This window comes from Capsicum annuum, chromosome 3 (genome assembly GCF_002878395.1).
Source record: "Capsicum annuum cultivar UCD-10X-F1 chromosome 3, UCD10Xv1.1, whole genome shotgun sequence".
NCBI classification, from domain to species: domain Eukaryota; kingdom Viridiplantae; phylum Streptophyta; class Magnoliopsida; order Solanales; family Solanaceae; genus Capsicum; species Capsicum annuum.
This window is the reverse complement of record NC_061113.1, coordinates 221,389,502-221,399,503: the sequence shown is the minus strand read 5'-3', so window position 1 is coordinate 221,399,503 and position 10,002 is coordinate 221,389,502. Positions and strand designations below refer to the sequence as shown.

The 10,002-nt window shown below is 37.1% G+C and overlaps 1 protein-coding gene across 4 annotated transcripts; it reads right to left on the bottom strand.

Annotated features, from left to right (window-relative positions):
• Nucleotides 1-137: 137 nt before the first annotated feature.
• Nucleotides 138-9,926, bottom strand: LOC107863217 (dnaJ protein ERDJ2A). 4 transcript variants are annotated; one of them, XM_016709039.2, is made up of 12 exons: nt 9,630-9,897; nt 8,729-8,789; nt 8,254-8,476; nt 8,040-8,135; nt 7,530-7,650; nt 7,222-7,328; nt 6,885-7,102; nt 3,520-3,697; nt 3,298-3,417; nt 2,361-2,447; nt 1,324-1,434; nt 138-1,114 (listed from the first exon to the last, which is right to left on the bottom strand). In XM_016709039.2, exons 3-12 carry the CDS (start codon nt 8,437-8,439, stop codon nt 344-346), a joined length of 1,995 nt encoding a protein of 664 aa, XP_016564525.1. In that variant the 5' UTR covers nt 8,440-8,476; nt 8,729-8,789; nt 9,630-9,897; the 3' UTR covers nt 138-343. The 4 variants fall into 4 exon arrangements, with proteins under 4 accessions (XP_016564525.1, XP_047265346.1, XP_016564524.1 ...); XM_047409390.1 differs by lacking the exon at nt 9,630-9,897 and adding an exon at nt 9,495-9,518; XM_016709038.2 differs by lacking the exon at nt 8,729-8,789 and having other exon boundaries at nt 9,635-9,926.
• Nucleotides 9,927-10,002: the final 76 nt, after the last annotated feature.

The following is a 10,002-nucleotide window of genomic DNA, read 5'->3' as shown; positions in this document are numbered from 1 at the left end:
TATGTTTCCCAAATACTATGTTGACACATGGTGAAACTTCACCCAAAAGTGACTTACCAAAAATATTTGGAAACCTATGGCCAGATGCTAGCGTAGAGAGAGAAATATGAATGGTAATAGAAATTGGCCCCAAACCATGTAAGAATGTTAGGAGTAACTCTTAAATTAAATTTCCATACAGTGCCAAGAAGCCAACTCAAGAAAAATGAATTGCACCATTCCAGCGGATATCAAAATACAGACCATTCCATCCCTCATGTGAATCAGATTTGCCTTGAACTTACTTTCTACCCTTTCTTTGAGCGGAGCCATTAGCAGAGCCCTTTCTATTAGTATTATTTTGTTAGTCAGCCTCATCATCCTCGGCCTCATCCTTGTCTTCATCCTCATCCTCGCTATACTCGCTCTGGTCACCGTCCTCGTCTTCTTCAATGTCATCTTCGTCTTCATCTTCAACATCATTCCCTTCCTGCATTCCCTCAGCCGCATGACCACCTCGACTTCCAGCTCTGCTCCTCTTCAATATTTTTAGTTTTAAGCTTGTCTTTGTGTCACATCCAATCCATGTGTCGCACATCAAATGACTGTTTAAACTGTAATTCCCTGCCTGTGGAGCTTGGATCTTCCCCAAGATCAGACGGCACCCTCTCTTAACTTTCGCAACAGCATCTTTAACGGCAGCAGCAATCTCCTCCATACTTGCCCCTGATGCTTCCATTTTCCCTTCGGTTATTGTTGAAGCAGTTGTTATGGCTGCTGCTTCATCCATAAAGTTGATACTTTCAGAAAACCAGACATCGTTTGAATTGGCATCTGCAAGTAAAAACCAGAAGTTCTCTCCCTTGGGGAATGGATAGTATGGAGCATGTGGAAGAGCTGCGATCAAACCATTAGCACGCCTGAGTGTCACCCATGCCTGCACCGTGACAATGTCCCCCTCTTGTATGCCTTCCTCGCCCTCAGTCTCGCAACTAACTTCAATTGTTGCATGAGGCATCAATTCCAGTACCTTCTCCACATCTTGTACTTCAGCAGCGGAGAGACCAGCAACATCAGAAAGCAGCTCGGCACGTTCTTGAAGGGTCGTGTCCTGGAGGTTCTGTAGCGTACGCACCTTCCATAGACAAAAAAGATTAACGGTTATGACTATTACAAGAACCATGTCATGAATAATGATTAAACAATTAGAGTGTGGTAAATATGAACAGAAGAAAGAATGTTGCATGTACTGACACTCAAACAATCATACTTTCCCAATAACTGTCAATAGCTATGTTCTTAAGGAACGTCTCTGGTATGTCTGGATAGGAAAAGAGTGCTTACCTTCTTTGCTATCTTTGTGATGACTGCATCACTGAAATGTGGAAGCTGTAAAAGCGAAGCAGCACCTTCGGAAGATCCTGAACCTGCCTTCCTAGCACTAAGGGGAACGGCCTGCATCCACAAGACGCACATGATTCAATCTTCTGAAAAGCTGAAGAAGCTTTTATTTTAATGAAGATAACATAAGGTCGCACACCTTTTGATACAATGAAAAGGAGGGATGGTTTGACATTGACCTACCAACGAGTCCGGTTTGGTCCAGTTAAAACTCCAGGGGGGTGGGACCGGCTCAAGGCTCCAAACCCGTTTTACTAGCTTTTACTAGGCGAGGCCCGGTTATTGTTTGTGTTTTTTTAACTTATATGATGTTCATAATATTGAAGAATGTAAACATTAAATTGTAAAATGTAAAATATTAACAAAAGCTGGAAAAAAATATATTGAAGAGGAATATCTCAGCCATTATTTAACTTTCAAATGAATTCCAAATGGAATTTACCAATCTTAAATTGTAACCTCAAATATTCTTAAAGGAAGAAGATTACAAAGATGATTGTTTGAAGAATTCTTCAACTTGAAACCTCAAATATCATCAAAATGAAAGTTACTTTTTATTACAAGCCCATCCGGTCCTGGTCCATTTCAATAGCCTAGCCCGGTCTGCACTGATTTTGGGCATTGGGACCAGCCCAGCCTGCCTTATTTCATCTGGGACAGTGTTGGATCCCATTTTCTGGGCCTGTTAGGTCAGGTCAGTTTCTTAGGCCAACCTGTCTCAGTTTCCAGGTCCAGTGGAAAATCTAATTTGCTCCCATGCGTATGGTGGAAATCGCAGGTTACCATCCTTTTAAATCAAAACATTATCAAAGTACCTCCTCAGGGATAAAAGAACTTTGTTAAATACTCTCTTTCGGCTAATTCAATTTAAAGTTTAGCAGTTGAATGACAAAACAATATTCACAGTTACTTTATTAGTAGTAAATAAGTCATTTAAAACGATCACAGAAGTATTCCTTAAACAGCATTAAATTAAAGACCTGAATTATGCACTGGGAGAGCTCGACAATTCCAATTGCAGGCCTTAGCCAACCATGTCCCTTAGCAGTGTGTGGCACAGTTGCCATCTGCATGAACAATAAACAAGAGGACCAATTTCAAGTCACAATTGAAAAAGAGGGTAGATAAGAAACCAAAAGCTAAAGTTTAAAGTTAACTTATGTTAGCCAACACATACTGAACAACAGTAAATAGTATTCATGCACACACACACAAAAAAAAAAGATGGCTGGTTGCGTCAACATCAAGACAATCTCAACCTAAAAGAAAAGCTATTTGACCGAATAAGTTCAAAACTACATCTACAAGAAATTAAATAAGTCTAGCCAACTATGTAGAACACATAATACTGATTAAAAAAATTCTTTAAATGTTACCATCTAACCGTCATAAATATGTCAAGTAATATGAAATACTGTTCTAGTATCTTCATTTTGCCCTCATAATTTCCATTTTCTGTGATTCTGCAAACGAGAAGTAGATAAGGAGTCTGGGTCTACAGAACGGAAACTTAGGACAATTCTTCAAACTTAGATTGCTAAAAAGCTTGTTTTCCTAGACTGGTTCATGAATGTCAAACCCAAGTCAGTTTCCCGCGAATGTTACAGGTTTGAGCTTGCCTCTTTATATCCTACTCTATTTGTATAGCAATTTTAGATTTTCATTTAGCCCTTTATTTACTTTTGAGTGTTTGTTGTGGTTGTTCTATTTGGAAAATAGAAGGCAGTATGTTTTCTAGCAAGAAAAACAAGAGAATTGCTTCCATTTGGACAGCCTATTAGCTTTCCACAGTACCCTAGTACTTCCATAACAAATTCAACTCAAGTTCCTGAGAGTCGGCATACGTGCTCTGTAATAACATGAAACTTAACTCTGAGATCAAAACTACGTGATCGGAAAAGTAACGCAAAAAATTACCTTGGTTAGCCCATCGATAAGGCGAGGCGCAAGCTGCAGCACACGTTTGTAATCTTGCTGCAAGTTACTAGACAAAGTGTCTGCTTTACGAAGTAAATGGGCATGAATCAACAATTCGGCCTGAAAAAAGGAAGGAAGCTAGACTTAGCTACAAGAGATTCATGGCAAATACAGAATGCTTCAACTATCATGATTCATGGCTATATCTCTTTCGGGCTTCACCTTAACAATAGCAGGATGTTTTTTCCAAAATTTTGCTTGTTCCTGCCTGGCATTCTTACCGTCCAGGTTCAGTTCACTTTTCACAAGTTTGAAGAGTTCCTGAAGAGGTTCATCATCGGCTCTTCGAACTGGTATTTCCATGAATTCAGCCGCCTTAATGAATACATCCATAACTTTGCTGTCATTTCAAGTGTCACAAGCAGTCTAGTAAACATCACATACATACTGAACAAACTCAATAGACAAAATGCTTAATTTTCAAAGATTGAGGATACAGGTAAACGGAATTCTTTTCTCTAAGATAAAGTTTTCTAAATAACATTTCTTCAGGTTTGTGAATCTCCTAACGACGCAGGAAAACAACCACACAGTGCTAAGGCTATTGTTTTCAATCACATTCATTAAGATGTTAAAGGCGACAATACACAAATTATCACGTAACTTTACAAATTCAGTCCTCTACACTGTGCAAATTGTTTTCACACTTGCGCTATTCACGAGATCAAGCGTCCACAAACCACCCACTCAAATTGAAAAAATAGTTTTCCCTTTCAAATTGTATTTTTTTTTTAAAGAAAAGAGTGTAGACTATTATCATGAAAAAGTTGTGTTAAACAATAATAGGAACCAAATTCATGATATTCCTTATAAGAATGTCAATTTCAAAATATGTTATGCGCATAAATTCATACATTTCAATAGTAATTCAGCTATTTATATGTCCTCAGAGCTTGGTTTGATGGTACAAGCATAGCTCGTGTCTCGTGATGTGTGGTTTACGTACAAGTCAGAGACTCATAGGTCACAAATTTGAACCCTACAGCGGATTAAAGTTTGATATTTAAGCGGAGGAGGGTAGAGTCTTATTATCCACCAGCTTTGAACTGTGTGACAGATGGCCCTAGAAGATTTCTCAGTTATAAAGAATTTAAAAAATCAAGTAATTTATATCTTAAGGTGTGGGTTTCTTCACCAAGAAACTTCCTTGGAGTACTGGTCATGCCCTTAAACTTAAAAATACACGATCAACTGTGGAAATATGGGTGGTAGCATTTTTAAAAATATATATATTAAGGGTTAGAAGGTGGACTTTTGGGTCACAGATCAATTCAGCGCCCAGTCCCTGTAGCAACCTGCTATAGTACAATCTGGCTCAGTTTTAATCCTCATACACGGTGGTGGAGCTAGCTAATAGTGAGGGGGATCCGAACCCCCTTAGCTTAAAATTATTTTTCATGTATATATAGCGGACATTGAACCCCCTTTTGTTCACATTTTTTTGATTTTGAACCCCCTTGATTAAGATTTTGGCTCCGCCACTGCTTGTACGGGCTGATTTTGCAAGTTACACTAGCCAACCAAGCCCTATTGTCTTAAGTTACTCGGACTCTTCACTTTCGGTGCCGCACCCATGTCGACATGGCATGGGTGTGGGTGTGGGATCCGTACCCGATCTGGTCAACCGATTTTGGGTACTTTGACCAAAATCGCCAGTTCAGACAAATTTAATGATTTTTGCAATCAAAACAAAAGCTCAGGTAAAATTGAAGAAAATGGAATACCTTGTATTTAGAAATTTCTATGTTACTGTTTTTCCTTTCATCTTCTTTCATGATTCTCCTCTTGATAAATATTTTCTCCTCAATTTTTCCACATAATATCTCATAATTTAAGTTTTATAACTCTATTTTTAGATACTTAAATTATTTTTAGCCGAATCCCGACACCTGTATCCATGCCTAGATCCATATCCAGGAATCTTAAAATTGAGATCATGAAGTATCCGACCTCTAGATCCCGAGTCTGAGCAACTTAGCTATTGTCAAGCCCAGTAAATGTAAAAAATAACTAAACAATAAATCATAACTAATTGATAACATCTATATTGATCTTTTGCTTCCATAATGTCCTATTCCAAGCTAAATCCACATGAATTCCTAGAGGTGGTAGGTCTTTGAGATTACTACCTCTCATGTGATTTTAGGTCTACCTTGTCTCCTGTTAACACATTAAATCATACTAGTATCACCTTTATATATCAGTGCATTTGAAGGTTTGTGAAGGACATAACTAAAACATCTCAAACAGTCTCTCACCTTCCGCATTGTGCTTTCTTTCTGTAAGATGTGATTTTGGTATTAAAGGTCATGAAAATTGTTTAACAAAACGAAAACAAGAACAATATATTTGGAACTAGATAAAGGACGGCAATTAAAAAAATATTTTGATCAAGAACAATAAAGGAAATATTAAAAATGAAAATTAAACAGAATGCCATGACCTATACTTGATCTTCAAGTAAAGAAAAAAAGTCCTTAACTAATAAAGTCGCATATGGAGCAGGAATCGTAACACAATGCCGGTTTAGATTGAATTAGGAAGATGGGAGATGTGTGCTAACATGACTATCGCATTTATCACACAACAAAAATCAATTCTAGGAAGTTCTAGGGACAGATACTTGAATCAAAGAGCAAATGAATATGAGTTGCATAGACATTTGCCTTGAACAGTGGACTAAGGATAACAGATACACTTTTAGATAATATTGATCTTTTCCTGAAGAAAATTATAGCAGCCTCTGCCCTTCAAGATACCAAGAGATACATCTCCAGGACTCAAAATGTTGTCATTATTATTTTATTTTATTTTATTGATATGGAGCTGAGACCAGCTTGCGCTGCCACCTCCCACCAGCACCACATATTGGGTAACTCTCTCCAATTTTGACACAGCTGATAAATAAATAATCATATTTCTGGCTGGATGCTAACGTAATCTATCTAGAGGAACCATAGAAGCTACATAGCAATTACAAATAGCTGAATCGGTTATACTGATTTATAGAAGCTAAGCTGATCAACACTGGTTAAGCATATGTAGCATGGAGGGCAGTAAAGAAACAGGATTTAACAAGCATGCAAAAATCTGCACACGAGGCAATTAGTTAAGGTTTATACTGATATTTAGATTCACCAGAAGCAAGAGAGAAAAAATGAAAATGGATGAAATGTAAAACTTATAGGACTGAAAAAGAGCAACCCTCCCACCATTCTAATAGAAAATAGGATCAGTTCTTTTCTGGTATTTGTTTTGCCAAGGGATAACTGGGAGCTCTCAGCCAATGGTTGTATGAGTTTTCTCCAACAAAGAGTAACTATCTCTCTTTTTCCTTAGGATGTACAAATTCAAAAGGAAGTTTTTGTTTTAAGATAAATTCTAAGAGGGTTAATATGATCGAGTTAGAATTAGTTGCTTGATGCACCATCATATTTTTTTACAGGAGGCTTCACCATGGAATGTATCAAAAGTATATTTATGTAACGAACAATTACAGTGCATATGTTTAGCGAAAATATTTTTACCTTGGAGCCAAGGAGGGCTTCACTAAATCAAAGTAAGTGACAAGAGTTTCACGCCTAACATTGTTTCCCCCATACTTTGATGCTCTTGATAGATAAACAACACCAAACGCCATTGGCAGCAGTATAAAACCTCCAAGAATCCAAAGTAACATTATACCAGAAGATGAGCCATTAAAATCAAGCAAAAACTGAGGAAGTGCTGTTCCCATTTGAAAACCCTACAGCAGCAAATAATATAATTAGCATCTACGTACGGATTTCAAGGCACTGAACATATTTCTCTCATTCCACAGATAAGATGACTTGTATAATTTTGTTACTGGATAAGTAGCAACACCTGTCTGCCATCTGGATGTCCATATTTCTCAAAATTCTCCCTTGAGATCGGATCTGTCAGGGCCTGGTAAGCTTTGGAAATATACTCCACAAAATACTTATGAGCAGCTGAAAATCGAGAAGAAGGATTAATATAACTCATAAGCAGACATCATAATACAAAATGTGTGATTCTTCATCAATTTCAGTTCTTTTTCCCCTTCTCTCTCTTCTTTTTTTCCTCTCTCTCTCTCTCTCTCTGAGAGAAATGGATCTTCATCATTTAAAGGTAAAGTGACACATAAACTGCATCCCTGTAACACCTCTCACCTGGGTCAGGGTTTTTGTCCGGGTGGTATTGTATTGAAAGTCTCCTATATGCCTTCTTTATTGCAGAATCGGAAACTCCTGGTTCTAGCCCAAGAATGCTGAACGGATCAAAAGCTTCAATCTGATTAAAAGAAAAAGGTGCAACATCAGCCAGTCCTCTACTCGCAACATCTATTGGCTCTTTTTTCAATTCTTTTGGCTGGGCGAGCAGGAGGGGGGAGAAGATTGCAAAACATATTTTCCTAACCATAGAGTAAAACTGTTATATATATCTATATCACCTTGACATAAAGGGATGCTTCTATTATAGAGGAAAAGGAGGTTTAAAATTTACTTTTAAGTCACAAATTCAAATCCCATGCATGAGAATCTAGCATTTTAGTGAATCCCCTCATTTAAGTTCCTCGCTCTGCTACTGTTCCTAACATTGATATGCAAGGAGAAAAATCTAGGATAAACCTATGATGTCAATTGGAAAGCTGAAGTAATTGTAGTATGGTTGAATTTCACCTCACGACTACTTTGCTTGATGCAATAAACAAGGAAAACCACAATGACCCAAAGCAGCAGCACGGTGAAGTTGCTACAGGTTGAAAACTTAGAAATCTGCGAGAGGAGAAATTCAACGATTAGAAAACAGGTTATTGGGCCACAATACCAATAACATAACTCCATGCATGCATACAACATAAAATTGTATCCAGGTGTTTGGTTGATAGCTCACCCTTCCAAAAATGGATTTGCGATGTTTCCCTGATCGAGAGCAAACTGAACACTCGCAGTGAATACTCTTTTCCTTCTCTGAAGTAGCACGAAGTAATTTTAGTATTGTATAGGGTACTAAGGGTAAGGCAATTACTGACAATATAAAGATTGGGAACAAAGCACTATTTTCTCCAGAGTCAGCCATGAGAACTTCTACAAAGATAGCCTGTGATTGCTATAGCCTGCAACCAAACGAGATAGTATAAGTAATTGATTAGAACTACATCAAGTGGCAATAGCAGCCTTAATTCCAATACGTGTATAAAGATAAAGAAATACAAGGGACCCTACATTCAGTACATTGGTTGAGGATTTTTTTTTTTAAAATGACAGCTAACTTTACTGCATTATTTCTAAATAATCATTAATTGGCTTTTAAAGACAGATCATTTAGTATTGGAATAGAAAGCAGAATGGATGTAGAATATTTATACATCTGAATCCAAATAGCTTGGGATTGAAGGACATGTGATTGATTCTATACTGTACCAGCTCCTAACAACAAAACAACTGAAATTATCAGAAAAATTCAGCTCAGTCAACTGATCCCTTCATACACATAATCTGGGAAATTAGTGTATCAACCTCAATAGCACACAAACATAAGAAAACTAATAGTTTTTCTGACCAAGCTTCCAAAATCAACTTATTTTTCAAAGTGCTTTTCAAAAAAGTCCTTCTGGTGAGAAGCATTTTGTGTTGGGCCAATAAATTCTAAAATCACTTTTAAACAGCAATTAATAGTGTTTGGCTGAAAAGCTACATTTTTTAGCTTCTGAGAAACAGCTACTGCTACTCCTCTGAAACAACAATTTTCTCCCAAAAGCTTCATCAAACACATCACTTTTCTAAAAAAAAAAAAAAAAACAGTTTTTGCCTTCCAAAAGTTTGGCCAAAAGGCCATATGTATCCTAACAGTAACATCTCAAAATGAGTAAACTCATAAAGCCATTGGTGCAAATCATCAAAATGGGGGCTCTAGATTTGCAAGCCAAGTCCCAACTTTTTTTTAATCAAAGGTTATCCTTTTTTCTACTCATTACAACAGCAAAACCCATATAAAGACTCTCATTCGACCCGCCACAACAAAACGAATAGCAGGGTTAGGTCAAATGGTGAAACCCCATTTGAATTCAACAGTAAGAAAGAATCCAAACAAAATATATGTTGCTGGTGAGGTAGATATCCCGTATATTTAACTGAGGTGTGCAAAAGCTGTCTCAGACATCCTGATTATCAAAAATCAAAAAAAAAAAAAAAAAGAGACCAAACAAAATCAAGAAAGTTAAATATTTGCATAAAAACAAATAAAGAATGCACCAAAAAAAAAAAAACCTTGCCTCTATGGAAGTGATGGATTCTTCAAGTGCAAAAATCAACTATGAAGGTTGAAATTGGATTGAGGGTCTAGGACTGGTAAACCCCCAAATAATTTTTATCTATTTTTCTCCTCAGCCGTGCAATTTGCAATTGAAAATTGTGGTTTTGTAAGCTAAGGATTTGACATTGGGGGAAATTCAATAGAAAATCCTACACAGATTTTCTCAATCTTTTTATTTGGTGGACTTTGAACTGAGCCATGAAGTTGAGGGCAAACTTGTCCCAAAAAACATGCTATTTTCGGTCTATTTCAACACATGGAACATCGGTTTCATTTGTGTCTTTGTTTCTCCATTTTTTTTTTATTTTCTTTTTCTCTTTTCTTTTA